This window comes from Cuculus canorus, chromosome 13, assembly GCF_017976375.1.
Source record: "Cuculus canorus isolate bCucCan1 chromosome 13, bCucCan1.pri, whole genome shotgun sequence".
Classification (NCBI taxonomy): domain Eukaryota; kingdom Metazoa; phylum Chordata; class Aves; order Cuculiformes; family Cuculidae; genus Cuculus; species Cuculus canorus.
The window spans coordinates 738431-758354 of record NC_071413.1 but is presented as its reverse complement, the minus strand read 5'-3'; the positions used below and the strand labels follow the sequence as shown (position 1 = coordinate 758354).

The 19924-nt window shown below is 46.7% G+C and overlaps 1 protein-coding gene across 11 annotated transcripts in view; it reads right to left on the bottom strand.

Moving 5' to 3' along the window:
* Nucleotides 1–19444, bottom strand: part of CCNE1 (cyclin E1) — a 34525-nt gene extending 15081 nt beyond the window's left edge. For 4 of the 11 annotated variants that reach the window (XR_008452109.1, XR_008452110.1, XR_008452111.1 and 1 more), the window contains exons 1-14: nt 19374–19443; nt 19215–19290; nt 18556–18624; nt 14133–14275; nt 13917–14052; nt 12966–13112; nt 12602–12697; nt 12112–12246; nt 11918–12029; nt 11679–11836; nt 10350–10913; nt 8895–9018; nt 4499–4700; nt 1795–1944 (exon numbers count right to left, since the gene is read on the bottom strand). Coding sequence is in view for 1 of the 11 variants with exons in the window: in XM_054079110.1 (XP_053935085.1) it covers nt 10791–10913; nt 11679–11836; nt 11918–12029; nt 12112–12246; nt 12602–12697; nt 12966–13112; nt 13917–14052; nt 14133–14275; nt 18556–18624; nt 19215–19290; nt 19374–19387 (1209 nt within the window). In the remaining 10 variants the exon portion in view is untranslated. The other 7 variants (XR_008452113.1, XR_008452118.1, XR_008452116.1 and 4 more) reach the window with 7 other exon arrangements.
* Between the last annotated feature and the right edge of the window lie 480 nt (nt 19445–19924).

The following is a 19924-nucleotide window of genomic DNA, read 5'->3' as shown; positions in this document are numbered from 1 at the left end:
GTGTTAAACAGAGCTCATTAAGGGGAGATACTGCTTATCCTGTTAATTCTGACCACATCATTCACTCGTCATCTTATTTAGGCCACCTTCCCCAGACTGGCAGGCAACAGGATTGTGTTGGCCTCGATACAATCACAGCTTGCACTCCGCTCGATGATCCAGCAGCAGTAACCAGAGCTTTTGTACTGCAGCAGCTGGGAGAGCCTGCAGCCTGCATGCAGAGATCCCACCCCATCAAAACCACGCAGTGGAGTGAAAACAAACATGGGCAACTTTCAGTCCATGAATATACATCTCATTCACAGCAAAAAGGAGGCTCTCCAGCAGCAATGCCAAGGACACAGATTAATGTCAGCGCTTTGCCTGTGAAATCGGCCTTGCTGAGTGTGAACACATTCTCCCAAGGTGCCATATTTTTTAAGTTAGCAAAAGTGTTGAGCTGTCTGTTTGCTTTAAACAATTATGTCAGCTTTGCAAGTAAAACACGTTCCCCTGCCTGCCCTCCCCATGCTGCGAGGCAGGGCAGCCTTTGGCTGGCTCTTGCTCTAGCACAGACGTCAGGGTAACAGCTGGAGGTTTCCTTGGGAAAAGCTGGCACAGCCAGTAAGGGGAGAGGCAGAGGGGCCAGCAGCTCCAATGGTGTGGACAGCGATGGCCTTTACCACCTCCCACACCACAGCCAAGCCCTAACACCCTGACTCGGGTGCAAGCCCTGGTCAGGTGTCACACAGGAGCAAGGTTGATGACAACAGCCTTAAGTGAGCTGCAGTGGAAATCTGACTGGAGAGAAAGGCAGAGCCCATGCTAGTGCATACACACACACTGAATGGTTCATTGCTGTCATCTCCAGAGACCGTTGAGGCAGCCTGCTGGCATGCAGAAGATCAGGTTTGGGAAAGCCAGAAATGGCTGATTACAGCCCAAGCCAATTTTGAACAAGTAGAAGGAAAAAAGGAAGGAAAAATAAAGGGGCTCTTGGGCTGGAGGGACTGTGGGACAGCACAGCTGGGAATTCCCAGGCCATGCAGCTCCTGCCACAACAGTGCCTCCCACCAGGAATGCTCAGCCTGCTCGCAGGTCTCTGCTCGCACAGAGCTGTCTGTCCTGCAGCAGGAGCTGCCGGCGGCTCTCTGCTGCTGACCCGTGGAAGCAGCCTCTCAGGATGCAACTGTGTATAAAGCCAACAAGCAAGGCGAAAAAGTGTGTGCCTGCATATACACAGAAGGGATTTCCTGTGCTATAATCATGTGAAGAGAGAACATAACCATCTAACAACTCCAAAAGCTGTGACCCTTCTGTCTCTGGTGTTTCCACTGCCGAGTCAGCAGCAGGTGAGAGGACAACACAATTGCTCCTTCCAATATTCAGATACAATTTAGCATCAAAAAATCTTTCAGAGTGATCACACTGCAGGAGAATAAGTCTAATTCCCTCTAAAATAATTTGGAGCTTCACTGGGTAGAAAATTGCTATTTCTGCTCCAATGCCAGAGAATTCCATTTTTAATTATAGAAATTTCTGTTATGCACAATTATAATTTTCCTTCATATTCTCTCTGACTTTTAGTTCAAAGACACTATTAGCTTTTTAAAGGACTGCTATGCATCGAGCAGACACAGGCCACTGCTGCTGCAGAGGAATGCCGACGTTCACACCTCTTGAATCAGCTCAGACCAAGCAACAGAGGATGAAGCATCTTTCTTGTACGTTCCAGGACAAACTATCCTAACAATCTGTGATTGCTTGGACGCAGCCTTCAGACAGATTAAATTAGAACAGAAAAGCATCGAATACCTTCTCCAGACTGCAGATGTATGGGCTGATAATGCCTGGTAGAGACATCATGAGCTAAGGACCAAATTCAGTGAGAGCAGGCTGAGAAAATCCACAGGCGACGTCGGGGAGAAGCAATAACCCTTTAGCTGCTATCTGTGTTTGCAGGATCTGGAAATAAAGAGGTAAATGCTAATATCCCAAACCAATAAACAGAAACTTATCTCATAATAATTAATCATCCTGTAGAATTATTCAGCTGAACTAAAAACTCAGCCTGCTTCTGAGGAGGCTTCCGTTCAAGGCCAACAGCTGCAGATATGCAGCTCAAATCTGTCCCACTCCAATAAAATGAGTAGACTCCAAACACCCAGAAGTTGGTCTAAACCCACATCCAGCATGTGTAAAGATATAAAGATGATAAATTCACTGTTTTATCTCACATTGAACAGCTTGTCTCTAAGTTTAGTACCTGCTTTTCCAGTTCCGACTGGAACTTAGTACCTCTGCTGGTCAGAACAGATAATGTTAATCGGCAGCATAGCATTAGGGGCAAGGGGCACTGACAATAACAAGAACAAGTCGCTCAGTTCGCTGCCCAGGCAGGGCAGTGCCAGGGAAGGCGGTGGAGAAGCAGAGGGAGGCAGCTGCTCTCTGCACCCCATTCCGTTCCCCAGGGCGAGGAGGGACAGGCTGGGGCTGACGCTGGCAGCAGGAGCACAGGCGATGGCCACAGGCCTGCAGGAGCGGACACAAGGGCATGGAGAAGTCAGGTAAGCACCAGAGAAAGCTGTGTCTCTGCCCGCTGCTCAGGAAGGTCAGAGCACGAAGCATAGCCAGGCTGCTCTGTGGGCACTGGGGCTCTAACTGCACCAAGCAGGACTCTTGCTCCTTAAGGGGAAACCTTTTCCCTCATGCCGATGAAAGGCAAAGCTGAGCTCCCTACTGCCAGGACGCTCAACCCATTGTGCTGGAGATCACCTTCAGCATTGGCTCCGACAGAGGCCTCTGTTCACCAAATTAAAGAGGCTGCATGCATCAAAACCCCTCAGTATCTTCCAATTAAGCTCTCTTGGTATGGATCTAAATTAAAACACAGTCACCACGCAGGCACATCTGAAGCCCTTGCTAGCCAGCAACTGAAGGGTCCGGGCTGGCCCCGTTTTCTTTGAAGCATGCCTGCTGGCTGTAGGTTTCTATAGCGCTCACTTGCAATTACAGCTCTTTTCAACTTCTCTGTCTTTTTTATTTTTTTTAATTTAAAGAGATTGAGAGGAATTAAAAAATCCTCATCAATCACATTTATCAAATAAAGCTGCAGAGGTAGGGCCAGCTGCAGCTACACGTCAGACTCAGCTGCAGGCATGAAAGGAAAGGCTGTAACTCATCATCAGGGTGCTAAGCTTTCTGAGGGTTTAGCAGTGAAGAAAATCCCATTGCTGTGTTCATAAACCTACAGATACCGGAGGTGAGGGCATCCCAGGGTTGATCCCTGCATATGCAAACTAGGACCCTGCACCCTGTGAGAGAGGGGATTTGTGCAGCGCTTGCCACCTGGCCACACTCCTCCATGTGGCTGCTGGCACACCCCTGGCTCTTGTGGCTCCTGAAGGACTCCAGAAACAACTGGTTTCTTTCCTTCTCCTTGTACCACATGTGTGGCTGACCAGCATGGATACATCCTTGATCTAGGACAGTCCACACAGGTTGCTCTGGTCACAAGAGTTCAAATGAAAGAAGATGATAAAGGCAAAACTTCTAATTGAGTTACTGGTCCTTTCTACCAGCCTTATCAAGCTGTGCCTCAGCGAGGTCTGCTGCTGCAGGATGCCAAGGGACAATGCAACCACAAGAATTGAAAACCCAGAACCATTTCCAGATACTTGCAAAAGGATCTCCAGACATGGAGAAGAGATTTCTTAATGGGGCTGGAGCAGAAAATGATGAGGAATAACATAATGGTAATGGATGAAGTCACAGGCGGAGCAGTCTTCCCTCTTCTATAATTCGTGTGATTAGGATGTAACCCCCCCACAGGCAGCAGCGGCCGCAGTTCTCGGCTGCAAGCAACGCCTGCTCCTGCAGGCCACTATGTTTTGCAAAAGCGCCTGACATCAATGCTCCTTCTGCTCTGCCAAAGCATCAGGGGAGCACTCAGAACCCACAGACATCCTCTCCTCTCCCTCTGCTCTACCACACTTCTCCCCCTGGACAGCTCCACACAGATAACGTCCCAGCCGTCGCTGATGCTGCCAAATAACAATTGTCTTCCTGCAGCCGTGCTTTTGTGTATGATGAGAGATGCTCAGGGATGCAGAAGGCACTTCCTGATTTTCCTCATAATTATTTTAACACCAAGTTGTAAAACCCAAGAAGAGAAGGGGCACAGGGCTTTCCCAACCCTGATCACACGCACATACCTCGTACGTGGGCTCTGCCCTGGCCTCTCCTGCGCCCAAGCTTCCACGGAGATGCTCTCCAACACCAAGCATCACCACCTGCCTTTAGGCAGATGTTACCATGCTGAGCAGCATCTTGTGGGGCAGGACACTCATTTTCCCTTCAGACCCCACTGCATGCTGGAAAATCCCAGCTGGCTGCGCTGAATGCAACACCTGTGGGGTTTCCACCATCCAGCAGAAAGTGGTTGTGATGGCCAAGCCATCTTTGACCACTCCCAGCCAGATCCCTTCTACCGGGGGCACAGGATCCCACACCAACTCACCCAGGCTCTGAGCAAAGCTGCTTTCCACAAAGGTCGATGCTTCAGTATCGCCCAAGTCCTTTAGTAAAGGTTTCCAGACTGCATCTCACATGGCAAAGGTTTTCAGTCAGCGCTTGCTTACAAAATCGAGTTTCTCTGGCTCCTGCCAGACTCTCCTGTCCTCCGATGGACTCCACCTGCTGGTACTTCAGACAAGCAGCTCCTGCAAGGACAAAAATAGATCCAGTTAAATAATAAATACTTAATTTGTTGTTTTTCTCAGCAAAACTGTGCAATTTTAGAGATATTTTGTAAATTCAGACTGATGGTGATTACTTCTCATACCATGGCCACTACAGTGACCACAGAGAATTTATTGAGGTAATAACATAGCTATTTAAATAGCCTATTTTCAAAAAAAAAAATGGAACCATTGCAATGGATTAATGTTCAAACCATTAATATTCAAACATATTAAGTCACTTAGAGGATTTTTGTGTGTGCACGCGCATTTTGGGGTATATTCTCCTCATAATACATGACAAGAAAAGATGCTTTACTGTTGACATTTAGCACATTTTGTTTATTGCTTTTCATTTCATTATGAGTAAAAGTGTTATTTGTCCAGTCAGCCTTCCCCAGGACGAATGCCATCATTCCTGTTTGCAAAGGCAACCAAAAATTAAAGGAAATATTTTAGATGTCAGCATTAAATGTCAGCACACAATTTTAAGCAATCACTAATACTCTGGCACGTATGCATTTTATTCAGAAAAATCCCTGTTAAAAATATTCATCGGGGGATATTCAAATTTATTATGTAGAACAACACAGTGCTAACATGCTGGCTTCCAGTTAACGCTTTGGTTCGTAACAACAAAGATACCGATGGGAAATCATTAAACAAATACATGATTTCTGCAGCATAATAGGGCTGGGTTTGGGATCACTTGGAAAAAACATTACCCAAGCTCAAACTGACAGAAGAAAAGCAACAATCAGGCAGAGTACAGCTCTGCAACAAATGTTCCCAGGTCTCAGGAAGAGTTTCTGTTGATGACAACGTCAATGCTGTCCGAGGCCATGGGAGATCACCATGCAGTAAGGGACAGCACTGGGCATACAAAGGGCCACCTCTTCGTGTGAGGCGAGTTTTATTAATTATCTTTCCTTTAGAGCCCTAACAATAGCATGTCAGTAATGTACACATTCTGTACTTAATTGATGTTAATGATGTGGCCAGTTCCTGGAGGTGGCCGGCGAGCCGAGCCTCCCCACGCTGTGAGAATCCCGGCTGCCCCACGTTCCTCTGCAGCGCAGCCCCAATTAAGGCAATGAGCGCAGGGGCTGCCGAGCTGCCCCCGCTACCTTCACAGGTCCCACCTGCAGCTCCCAACGTGCTCTCCACACCCTAGAGGAGCACACAGCCCTGCACAAAGGGATGCACTCACACCCTGGGAACATGAAGGCCCAGTACACATGGGTGTGTGGGCAGAGGTGGAAGAGGTCCATCTACTTCCCCTTGGACACCAGCAGCTGGGTCGAGGCAGAAATTTCTCTTGCTGATGAACAATCAGTGCCAGAATGGACAGAGCCATCCCAGACCCACCTGCAGCTGCCCCCAAAGGCAGACACAGCAGTGTTTAGTTTATGGTTGGATTTGATGGTCTTAAAAGGTCTTTTCCAACCTAAACTATCCTGACCCACGTCCTATCTGTAAGCACACAGCAGCCACATACACAATTATAAGCAGCAAATGCCTCTCAAACTGCCCCCTAGCCTGGACTGCTCTGGTTTCTCTGCCCTTGGTGCCAGCACAGGAATGTGTCCCGGGCTCCTGTGATTTGCCTTCTCCAGAGCCAGAGCTCTCCGTCACACCAGGCCCAGGAAATACCGTCCCCATTCAGGCAGGCTGCTGGGGAGCAAAGCCATCCAAGCCCACTGAAGCCACCAGCTCACCCTGGTCCCGTTGCCACCAGCAGGCAGCCCTTGGAAACCACATGAGAAACCTGTATTGTCACCATAGCTCGAGAGCCCGTGCATGGCACAGCACTGACTAAATCATGTTGTTCTGGGCAGACACGCAATAGCATCTTGGTACATCAACTGACAGTTCTTGTATCATCCCACCACCACAGGACACACAGAAGTCAAGCAACTTTCTCCATGAGCACCACACTAACAGACCTGCTCCTGTACATGGCATTTAATCTCTCCTTAGAGCTACTCTCAGCCTCTGCTCAGTCCCCTTCAATGCCAGATTAACCCCACGGCTGACGATGCTACACTCTCAGTTCCTTCTCCCCTTCCCTCTTGCCTCCCACCTTTGGCCTTGCTGATCAGCTCAGCGAGCACAGAACCTGTTACTCTCCTCCACGTGGAAGAGTAGCAGCACAACTGACTCTTTATTCTCCTTATCTACATTACCAAAAGTCAGATCTTCTTGAAGTTGCACATTGGAGGAAACCAACAGAGAGGAAAGGGGGAAGAAAAACACCCCCTCCATGAGTCCAGGTTTGACAGGAAATCAGGCTCAAAAATAAAAATTTAGCAGACAGTCACTGCAAGAAAGAGCATCCTTTTCCAGGAGGTTTCAGGACAGACTTGGGGGGAGCACCGCTCGCAATCCCAGCGGAACAGGGTGGCCCAGGCAGCAACACATTCAACAAATTGTTCTGTTGCTACTTCTCAGGGGAAAATGTTTGCTTAAAAACAGCCAGATGAATTTAGAGTGATCTACAGGGCACTTTGTTATGTTAATGACTGCTACCAACTGTCTCTTCTTTATATTAACGTGTGGACTCATTGTCGGTTGGGGCAAGACGAGACAGCTTGCTTGTGCCTCGCAGTCCTTTTGCACTCACCCAAACTAGTCATGTGAAGACACTTTAATATGAAGAGACACTGGCTGTGGCCATTATTAATCTCCTGACAGAAGCCCAGAATACTAATCAAAGCACGCAGGATCAGCTAACCTTTCCTCAGTGCATTCTTCATTCTGCAAGATTTTAGCCAAAATTAAAAACATTTTTCTTTAACCTCATGATCCTGTGGCTGACAATCCAAGAGGTAAAAAGGTCTTGACTTGCTCTCTACTGTGCCCAAATAACATCATTGTCATCATTCTGGTGTAGGTAAGAGGGGATACATTCTATGAGCCCAGAACCATCAGTTTCACAAGCATCAGAAAGCAACATTTTGTGGGTCTGGCCGGGATGAGAGCAACTTGTTTGTTCTCAGACTGACCTTAAACCAAAGCCAAGCAACCACACCCATGAACCGTACAGACCAAATATTACATTGACATCTGGTAAGGACTTGGAAGATTACCATTGGCTGGGGGAACTGTTTTCTTTTCACTCTTGTCATGGTCAACCGTTCTTTAACACCCAGAGAAACCGAGCTCAGGTGCAGCGCTGCAGAGGCTGGCATCTCAGCAGAGTATATATTATAAATAAATACATAAAAATACATTTTTCTAACTTCAAATTCATCACAAAAAAAAAAAAAAGGTCTGACTGCACAGCCCAGCAAAGGAAGAGCTAGCTAGCTGGACTCCGGGTGCCGCTACTGCAAGACAAGCCAGCCACGCTGCACGGGAAGGAACCAGCACCCAGGAACTGGGAGAAGCTGGACCAGACCATGAGTGCATAGGGCCTACGGATCTGTGGGATGCCTGACTGAGTATTTGTGTAAGCACTCCACCAAACTCACAGCAGCTTCCTACCTCCACCTCCTGCAAGCAGGGGTGGAATAAACCCCCTTGTGCCACAATTCCTGAGAACCAAGAGGAGATGCTGACCTGAGACCTAGAGCCAGCCTCAAGCAGCCCATCCTACTACTTACAGGATATGAGCTGCATAGAACCATGTCAACGAGCTACTGTTAGCTGACTACAACACAACAGCCTAGCACCTGGCAGTCACAGCACAGACCTCTGCACCATCTGTCCTGCTCGACAGCACTCCTCCTCCCCAGCCCCATCTCGCTCACTAAGCTTTTGCCTTCCACTGCTCCCACAGTCCTGTAGCATGCCAGCAGCACCAATACAAAGTTTACACAGAACTCATTTCTCCTGTTCAAAGTTTCTCCACTGCCCCCAAGCTTTCAGACGAAGGTCAGGTTTTGATCCACAGCTATGATGAACCTTTCTAAAGATAACCTTATGCCACCTGGGTTGCTGCCCAATTCAATTTGCATTGCAGGATGCACTATATTGGGTCTGTAGTTAACGGGAGAGTCTCCAAGACCAGCAATGCACAGAGAAATTGCTTTCTCAGTGTTCCCCACCCACTTGGAAACACCCTCTCCCTCTTACCTAGGCAGGCAGAGTTGTGCACTTACTTCCTCCCTCATAGCTTTAGTTTGCATTTTTGTTTGTTTGGGGGTTTTTTTCTGTAAGGACAACTGTCCTTACCTGCACAACTCCTCCCTAAAACTGTCTTCCGTCTGTGGCAGCCAGCACACAAGTTTTTCAAGCTATCCTAGCAATACAGCACAATCCCAACAGACAGAAGAATCCATAGGTGTAGCCAGAGAACCTGAAACAGATTAAAGCATGAGATGAGCATGGGAAAGGCAGAGAACAACCCTTCAGGCAAGTCACCCCCTTCTGAGAAAGGCTGCAGCACTGCATCTCTGCCTGGGAAGCTGCGAAGCCGACAGCTCTGTGCTCTGAACAGACTGCTTCCAGTGAAATTCAGAAGGCTGGTTATAACATCAGGATTGGCACCTAAAGCAGAGACCTGAAGTGGAAAGAGGCCTGTTATCTCAACAGTTTCATTCAGAGATAAAGATATGGCTCTCAGATAGTTTCCCACACAGCTGAGAGCACATGAACACCTGCATTCACATATTAACCAGAAAGTTATGTTTAGCTTTAACTGAAAGTTAGGATTCATATCAGTAATGCTACTGCATAATATTTTCTTCAACAGTTAGAAGTCATGAAGGGAATGTAATCCCTGTTTGCAAGTGACCAGCTACAGTTTAAATACATTTTTTTAATTTTTGTTAGGAAGAGCTGCAACCCGCACTGAGCCCTGAGAAGTACCAGCAAGAGGACTCTTACTGGAGGCTGGCTGGTGACTTCAGAGAAGAGCTTCAGAGAAGGAGCCCACCTTTCAGGAGGGTTTATTGCTCCCCTTCCCATCCTGGTTTCCTCTTCTAAAATCAAGAGCAAAGTACCAAAATACTAAGAATTCCTCCAATGTTACAGTTTTTTTCACCAAGACGCAAATATAATGCTCCTTTCTCTAGGATACATGGCTCTCAGAAATTATAACCCCTGAGAACCAGCACCAACTGCTGCGCTAACATCGACACAGGTTCTGTTAGCACCAACCTTAAACCATTCACTGCAAGAGGAAAAAAAAAAAAGGCTAACAGCACCAATCAATTTGTTTACCATTAGTTACCGTAGGCATTTTATTACATTAAAGCTTTAACATTTATCAGAATACTGGGTCAGGGAAGAGCAAAAACGGAGAATAACTTAAAAAGTAATAAAAAAGTAGCCTTGCTGGGTACTAATGCTCAGAAAGATCAAAGAACAGAGTAGGAACTTCCCAAAATATTGTTTATCATCCCCTCCCCAGCCACCTGCACCCAGCTAAGGGAAATCCAAGCAGCCCAACAAGACAATTTCAGCTTGGTATCCAAAAACGAAGCTGTAATTGATAAGCCAGTCTTAGTCAATAAATAAAGCCTTAGTTACTACATTATTCATCCCCAATCCCACACTGCTAGTGGTCACAGTCTGAAATACCTTTGCTGATCATAATTAAAAGAAAAATAGGAATATGCATAAACCCAGCTGTCTTAGACAGCATTTTTATTAAAAATGGATACACAGAGACATAGCAGCACTTACAATAAAGAGTTTCTAAAAAGGTGTCAAGTTGTAAGCCAACTGTTTGAAAAAGAGGCTTTGAAATTGTTTTCCACAGCACTTTTTGCTCGTTTGTCAACAGGGGACAGCACAACTGCCAGTTATCCAAAGGAGCAACTAATCTGAACTTCAAGCCCTTTTCCTGAACAGCTGGTCACATCAAGTATCACCCTCCATAGCAGCATCGGGAGCACTCTTCCGTGTTCTTCTCAGTGGCTGGTATACTTGATCCATTCCTTTAAAATACTTTAATGTTCAATAAAAATATTTCAAATAGAAAAAAATCTTCTGTCACGAAAAAAAGTAAGGTTTCCTTTTAGATTCCATGAAAGCTTATGAACTTCACCAGCAGCATTTCCATAATGAAGCTGGGGTTGGAACCAGAACAGGCACTTCAAAGTGGTCCGTTGGCAGTTTCTGCAGTCATATCGGCTTCAGAGCAGAAGGCTGCTTCTTACTGCTTTGTGGTGGTGTAAGGACACCACTGGGGAAAGGTGAAGTCCTATTTTGCTCAGCCAATATGGCTTGTTTTGCTTGAGCTTTGTCCTGAGAGCACAAGAAAAGAAGATACCTTTACTTTGCTACACCTGTGCAACAGATCAAGATAACTCCACGCTCTGTAAGGTGACAGACTGCTAGTCTGGAAACACCCACAGGCACTGAACTTCCACAGCAGCAGCACCCATTTAGTGACTACAAACCCTAAGGGGTCAGGATGGACGGTTGCAATCAGATGGTCACCATAATGGTACTTGTATCTTTAAGAAAGCAAAGTCCAGAAGCAACTGAACAGTAAGAGCTTTAATTTCTGCTACAACTAAACCTAAATTAAAAAAATTCCCATAGCTTAGATTAACTGCTATTTGTCGGACGAGCTTCTCACACAAAAACCCACTCTTGCTCAGCCAACTACCACTGTCACAACAGTCCCACAAGATTAGCCTCAAGTGAGAAGTCTTTATTCTCTTTTTCAATCAGACAAGGCTGCATTGCCTGTATTTCCTATAGAGAAAGGTCTAACAAGATATCAGAAGCACCCCAAAGGGTAGAATTCTACTTCTACGGTGATTATCTGCTGTTTGAGGCGAGAGGCTCAAGTCCCAACCACATTTTTAAACAAAATACTGAACAAGTCCAGTCTCTGCCCCAAGAATTTTGCAGCTCAAGAATCTTGTGCCCTTTATCACACGCAAACACTCAGTCTCAATCTACTAATGCTTCACTTCAGTTTACTGCATGTTGTAACCAAAGAAGACAGACAACTTAAGGGATTTTACAGACAGCTTTTGTCTTCGTTATGCATATACATACCAGCAAATCCAAGCTGTTTATGTGCGTCTGTATATTGTGCAAGTCTTCAGGAGCTATACCTCTAAAGTGTTTGAGTTTCGAGCTTCCTACTTCCCTTAGAGCCATCGCAAATGGAACCATCCATTTCACACATTCTTCTATCTCACACCATTTGTAACCTGGAACACAGGACATATGTAGATCTGCCCAAATGAGGGCTTAACACAAACACATCGAACTTGGTTTATAAATGCCAATACCTGAAACTTTCTGCATCAACTCTGATGAGGAGAAATGATACAAAGCAGAAGCTGCAAGTATTCCATACGTATATTCCAAGCAGCCTATATCCAGCACACAGAGATCCAAGAGCTACAAGACAACAGATGTTTAGAAAGTCTATCACAAGAACACTTTTCCTGGAAAAATAGCATTTGAAAGAAATCTGCCTTACCTCTGCTATTTGTACAAATATTTGCTGTGGATATTGTGGCAGCAATACCTCATAAAGCTCATTTAAATATGCAACTTGCATGTAAATGTTTAGCCATGATACGACTGTCAGTGGATTTAGGTTCCAGTTAAGAGCCTGAAAAAGTAGACATGCACAAGACTTTGGTATTAATAAAGGACTCAAACCATGCAACTTTATCTGCTTCAGATCAGAAGATGTAATTCTAGTTCAAGGCATATTTGAAATGCACAGATCTAATGCTCTCAGGTACCTCATCCTGCTGATAGGGTCAGAGAACGATTCATTTTGTTAACACACACACACTGGTGGATGCTTTAAATCACTTGTTACCTAGAGAACATTGTTTTCCAATTAGAAAAAGAAATTGTGCCTCTTAGCAGCACATAAGATTAACTAAGGCTCTCTGCTCTTACTCTAATTATGCTATGTTTAAAACCAAAGCAGAATTAACCCCACTTTGAAATATTACCTTCATAATGATCAGTTCCATACTGAGGATCTCATCTTCTGTACAAGCTCCATCTGTAACATAGGCAAACTGGTGCAATTTTGGTGGATAAATTTCCTGAAATAAAGGAAATAAAGCACCGATTTATGGAACAGGTCATAAGAAATTTAAAAAAAAAAAACCAAAACGTGATGTTAGCTAGTCTTAGTTTTAGCCACTCTTAAAATAAAACAAGGAATTTTGAAAAGAAAAATGATCCTTTTTATCTCCCTGCTGAAAAGTCACAGCACCAAACTCCACAAAGCCTGGCAAAATGCATATGGCATACAGTGAGCCTGTCTGTCCCTTCATATTTCTATATTTAAGCAAGGCTGGAGAAACTTACCTCAAGCTTTGCTGCTATGAATAAAGACGAGATGCCAATAAGCTGCAATAGTGTTTTTACAACATTCTGTTGTGTGGCCATAAACCGATCAAAGAAATCTTGCGCTAAATAAAAAGTTTCTCTATGAAGCTTGTAGACTTCACAAACCTGCAGAGAAATCAGATTACAAAGGTCAAGAACAGTGTTATAGAGTCAAAACCAGATGCTACAGATGTATTTAAAAAGTAAGAGTCTTAAAATTCTTATTGGCTTTCTGCTTCACAGCAGTTGTGAAGTAATATATTTACTTAAGAGCATTAAGTACTTAATAAGAGCAGGAGCTAAACAGCTTCCTTTGCCACAAGATGACTGCCACTACTGTTACTCCCAAAGAGAAGAGATCAGAGTGAAACCCCTTTCTGGAAATGCAAGCACATTCTCACAAAGTCAGAGCGGCAGTTCCTCATTTTTGCAAAGATGTATCATTCCAACACCTCAGAAGAGAAAATTCTCACAAATGCTTTAGAATTAAGAATAGAGACTACCACCAAGTCACCCAAGCAGCACAGACTCTCAGAGGAGCTGCAGTACTCCCACATACTAGTAACAGAGGTGGTGTGGTGTGTCTGGTCTCTCTGAGCCACCACACCTGCCTCTGACAGTGACTTTTGTAATCAGTTGTTCAGCTTCCACATGCAGTGTGACCTTAAAACACTCACACTGTGGAGCTTTACGGACAAACTGATTAACATCCACTGTCTAAACAAGTATCGGAATATGTGGCCAGTTAGTATGCCATCAACTCAAGCAGTTACATATTCTTCTTTTAAGTTCGGAGCCATTGACAAACTTTTAGATGAAGACAAATGTCTATCACTAAACTGGTTATGCAAAGATCATGACATTACTCATGACAGCTGCCAGTACACCTCAACCAAAGCCCACATGGAACACAGGCATGGAGCAACTTACCTCCATCAGCCAGTCTAGGAGGATTGTTCTCATTTTAGGTTGCAGGAGAGGGTGCCTTTGCATATAGAGTTTATCCCTCACATAGGTTTCTTCCTTGTTTATCATGTTTTTCCATACATCCTCTCTGTTTGCCCAGCTAAGACAGATCAATCTGTTTAGTCTCAAATCACAAGATAAGATGAAGGCAGACAAGCAGCAGCAAAATGGCTCACTCACCCTAGAACTGGTAACGGCGAAGCCCTGGTTGGGACAACACTGAGATGTATAAAGTGGGAGTAGTCAATACCAACTGGATCATCATCTTTATCCGGAGTAGGAATCAGCATATGGGCATATTTGTGACCATTATTGCAGGACGGCTATTGAATGAAACAAGATTTTACACTGTGCCTTGTAAAATAATCGTTTTAGCTGCAAACAGAAGACAAGACAGTGGCAAGCAGCTAGAACAGAAACTATGATTACCTAATTAAACTGCACAGAATCCCAGAATTGTTAGCGTGAGAATGTAGGCCATTTCATCCAATGCCCTGCTCAAGCAGGGCCAACTACAGCCAGCGGCCCAGGACTACATCCAGGTGGCTTTTGAGTATTGCCAAGGATGGAGGCTCCACCACCTCTTTGGGCAAAATCTTCTCCAGTCCTTGGTCACCCTCACATTAAAGAAAGGTGTTTCCTCACATTCAGAGAGAGCCTGCTTTGCTTCAGTTTGTGTCCACCTCCTTTTGTCCCATCACTGAAAACAAGTATTTATATACATTGATATCACCTCCCCAAGCCTTCTTTTCTCCAGGCTACAGAGCACCAGCTCCCTCAGCCTTTCCTTACAGGAGAGATGCACTGGTGTCTTAATCCTCTTGGCACTCCTTTTAAAAATGTTTACCCATATAGCCATGCTGCATTTTGTTTTTACCAAAACTACTTTGCATGGAAGCAAGATACTCGCCTTCAGGTGAAGTATAAGCAGATGGAATTTTAAAACCCAATCTGTGATTATAATTACACAAATACAAGGTCAGGATTTCTGGTAAGGAATATGTAGATGCAGTGCCTGAAGTCGTAGTTCTATGCAAAGTAACCTTGACAATGAACACAACAAATCAGCACTTTATAGAATTTCTTATTCACCTTGCACCATCAAGAAGAAAAAAAAAAAAGCACTTATGATCCAGTTGTTTTCAGAATAAAGCAACTGCTGCTGAAGCATCAAACTGACCATTTCACATACAGAAGTTTGCCAAGGTCCGCAGACATCAGACACTTCACCTGCTATAGCCCCTTATCTGGGCCAGAACTCAAGTTCAGGTTTACTTTTCTCCTGCCTAACTCTGTTAAACAAGGTCTTGGTGTACACTTGACGCAGTTCCCCAGGAAAATACTACTACTTTCATTTCGCAGTACGACACAGCCAGCCCCACGTCACCATGCCTAAGCAAATCAAAATTTGGCATTTCTGCCAAACAGTGCAGTCCATCATCTGGCTGCAAACCAACCTGGCCTGCAGCACAAAGAGGACATAACTCCCTAACAAGATTCCTAGTGTGTTTTAAGGGACAAATCAACTAAAAATCAGGAGAGTAATTAGGTGATAAAAAGTAAAATGAACTACATTACATTTTGGTTCTCACAAAGAGGCACACCTGATTTTTGCCCTGTCCTTGCTACACATAGCATCACTTTCCAGCAAAATGGCCACCCTTCAGCACCAGCTTCAGAAACAGAAACCACAGGCTGGATGAAACAAAAACCATATTTCACAGTTGACTCACAGTTAAGGCCACTTTGTACTTTGGGTTCCTGACACACAGATGGGTCGTTTCTCTTCTTGGAGCTCCACATGCAAATCTAGCACAGCTACACACCCAGCCACACACGGCTGAATTTGGGTGGGGGAAGGCAAAAAAAGGGAGTAGTGGCTTCAGCTCAAAAATGGCAGATTCCTTGCAAACTGAAACTCTGAATAAAAGCATCACAGCAGCATTGCTTTAAGTTAATTTTTGCCCTCCCTCAAAACTAGACTTCAGTCACATTGTGTCCTCCAACTGCAGGGCAAGCCCAGCTGCCAACCGCCTTTGGAAAAGCACTGCTTTATCAGTTAATTCAGCAAACCCGATTATACAATATCTATTTAAATGTCTAGTGAGAAATGGATTCCCAACCCCTTCATGGGAGTTTATTGCATCTTCTTTTCACCTGAAAATACATTGGATACTTCCACCTAAGGAAACTAACTCCTAGATTCAATTCTGTACCCTAGATGGAGGAGCCAAGTAATTTCTATGGCAATTGCCCAGACAACTCCAGTTAGATGAATTTTGTTTTACACAGAGCCTTGGAAGGGTATCTGCCCACAGAAAGCTGCCAGAATTAATCTGAGAACTGCTAGCAGAATTACAGCAGTGCCAGGTCTGCAAAACCAAACACAGAATTTATGCAATATTCTGCTGTCACAAACCTGATGATATAGCCACCCTTTCATCACATAAAGGGTAGCGGCATCCTAATTAAGAACTCAGGCCTTATGTTCAACAGAAGCAAACTAATGAATTGACTATGAAGATGCCGTAAAGGGGACGAGACTATGGTATTCCACCCTGTGCAAAAACTGGTGTCAGTAAACAATTTATTTAATCTACAAGTCATGTGGTACAGGCTGCAGAGGATTTATAGCTACTTGCATTTGCGAATTGTTGTGCCTCAACAGAATAACTATGGCACTGGCTATCATACGCCTGCTATACTGCTGCTGGAACCGTAAACATTCTCATTAGTGGCTCGTGGCAATTTATATCAGAGAATAGCTCGCGTCACGCCATCGACTGAAGAGCTGCTGCTGTGCAGCCAAATGTTAGCTTTTTTAAGCAGATCTGTAACAATCTGGCTAATTCGTCCCAGAAAAACACCTTCTCTGCGTAGTGAGGGATGCACAGGTACCCCTTATATTTATGGTTTAAAGAATGAAAGGGCCAAAATCCACCAGCATCCTATGCTTAACTTGAAAAATCCCTGAGGAAATACTCTGGATGCTTTCTGCCTAAATTATCTAAGATTTAATTTACTTATCATTCCAGAAGTAACACTGAATGGCTACCAGGAACAGAAACAAGAACACAAAACTGGAAATGTTTATCTACTTTCCACTCTGAAGGTCAACGTACACAATATATTTCAGGTTTCTTTCCACCATCTTTCTGGAAGAAGGTAAAGTTGAGTCCCTGGCAGGGGGAGGGAGGGGTTAACAATCCGTTATTGTTAAGCAGTAAACACGCACAAGAAGCCCTGGTTCAGGTCAAATAGAATGAACCTTTTGGTGAAGGAGAGCACTGTGGCAAAGGAAAAGCAGCTCTTCCTTGTCAAAAGTGAGAAATTAGTTTAATATACAGGACAAAAGAAAGACAGAAGGGAAGGAGAGATCTCCTCATTAAATGCTCACCATTTCAGCCCTGCTTAATACGTTGACTGATAACCAGTCTACACAGTTGCAACAAGCAGAGGCCATTCCAAACAATGATGCCCATCTGTTATGGTAGCACTTGAGCCTTAGAACTTCCAGCTGCCACTTCTGGTTAGATGGGCCACATTATGCATCACCTCGCGTACCTAACTAGTACAGTCTGTTCTCCCTGACCATGACTTTTGCAGCTCGATTATCGCCCTGCACATGCATTAACAGGATGAAGTCCTAGTGACAGCAACAGAGCGAGCCAGTGCCTGTGTGAAGAAGAAAGAGGAGAGGAATTAACCTATTTCCGAGGGCAGGCTGCCCTGTTTTATTTAGAGCAGGCACCACTACATACAGAAGCATCATGTTTTCAATGCTGTATACAACATAGCATCCCACATAGATACCAACAGCATCTCAGCTTCGCAGGACACACACAGGGCCATAATGGGGCCAGAGGACACTACTCAGATCGCTCTAAATGCCTTACTGAAAACTGGCAATGGTCACTACCAGCTTCCACCACAGGCCTGTTTCCCACAGGTAAGCAACTTTACAGAAATTACCCTTTGTCCTGCAGGGAGAGGAAGCCTATTTCACCACCCCAATAGCATCTAGTATGAACTTCAAAGTTCTAACGAGGAACTCTTTCCATTAGTCTGACAGTGACCCTTGCCAATAGAAACGGAGCTGATAGGGGAGGGAAAGAAGGATATTCCCCTCTCCCAGACAATATGCAAGTAGAGACATGACTACAAAGAGAACCACCTCAAGAAATGATCCTGTTCAAACGCTTGGGTGTCTTGTCCTTTGGCCTGCGAGGTCCAGCACATCAGCACATGACTGTACTCTTGTGGTTCTCTACAGAGACCACTGCCGAGTCACTCCATGTGGGCCTAAACGCATATCAAAGCTTTTGCAAGGCACAATCCCAGGACAGATGGATCTACTGAAGTACAAATATAACATTTCAGACCAACACAGGCCTCTTCTCTTGCCCAGACTCCAAAGCAACCTGTATGACATGAAGTGCTTTGCACTCGTCGTCAGATGGGATTGACAGAGCCCTTGGTGGCTCCCACACAGCACATTGTGGCTGTGTTCTGCCCCACCATGTTTCTTAACCATGCAGTACTGCAAAGCAACAACAGGGTTAAGGGAGATCACAGCTACATCACCTAAAGCCAAACCTGTTACCTGGTTTTCAGGCTGCTTTTTTCTGGTCATCGCCATTTGGGCAATTTCTTCATCAGGATCCTGTAGGAACTACAAAAAAGCATACCCGGTTCCAGGAGCACAAGCTGCAGGAGAGACACGCAGCGACCATTGGCTGCCCCGCACCCAGGCTGCCACATGCCCTCACTCTCCCAGCACCCAGGGGCCACCACATGAGCCCCCTCAAAGCCTCATGGAGGCCGCTGCCCCACCCAGCACAGAGGCCACCACACTGCCCCACCACCACACTGGCCCCGAGGGCCTACCAAACGCTCTGCACCACCCCCCCCAACATTGTCCCATCCACCCCCACAGCACCCAGGCCACCACTTTGGCCCCTGCATTGACCCACCCTACACCCAGGCCATCAAAATTTCCCCCCCGATTCCCCCCGCATCCAGGGGCCGCCCCCCAGGCCACCATATTGCCCCCCCTCCCAGCACCGAATGGCCACCAAGCTGTCCCCAATACCCCTCCAGCATCCACCACACTGACCCCCCCCCAGCACCCAGGCCGGCTACCGCACCGCTCTGCCCCCAACACCCAATGGTCAAACTGTCCCCATCCTCCCCAGCACCCACCGCACAGCTCCCAGGCCTCCACATTGGCCTCCACACTCCCGCCGCCCCCCGCGCGCTCACCGTGCCCACATCAGCCTTCCTCTTGCGGGCCCGCCCGGCGCCCCTCGCGGGGCCCGGCTCCTCCACGCCGTCGCTGCTAAGAGAGCAGAAAGGAAGCTGCGGGCGCGGCGGCGGCGGTGGTGGGTCCCGAGACCGGCGGGGCCTGCCCACCGCGCTCACCTCTCCCGCCGCATGCCGCCGCCGGCCCCGCGCAGGGCTCGCTGCCGCGGGGGGTGGGGGGGGGGGGGGCAGGGCGGGAGCTGCCTCACGGCACGGCCGCTCCCGGCCCTGCGCACAGCGCGCCCCGCGCCGGGCGGGACATTTAAACGCGGGGCGCGGGGCCGCCACCCCCCGCCCCCCGACACCTCCGCACACGTGGCCGCGCCGGGGCGGGGCGGGGCCAGCGGGGCGAGGGGCGGGGCCAATAGAGGAGGTGGGGCCAGTGAGAGGGACGTTTCTGAGGGGCGGGCCCAGGGGAGCGGGGCGGGGCCGGGGGCGGGGCCGGTAGGGCGGGGCCAGGGAGGCGGCAGGATCGGCAGGGCGGGGTCAGGGTCAGGGGAGGAATCGGCGGGGCGGGATCAGGGGCGGGGCCAGGGAGTGGGACGCGGTCATATGGACAGGGCGGGGTCAGGGAAGGGGGTGCGGCCAGGGGGCCGTGGGGGCGGGGCCAGGGATGAGGGGCCTGGCGATGGAGTGGGGCGGGGCCATAAGAACGGGGCGGAGTTTCGGGG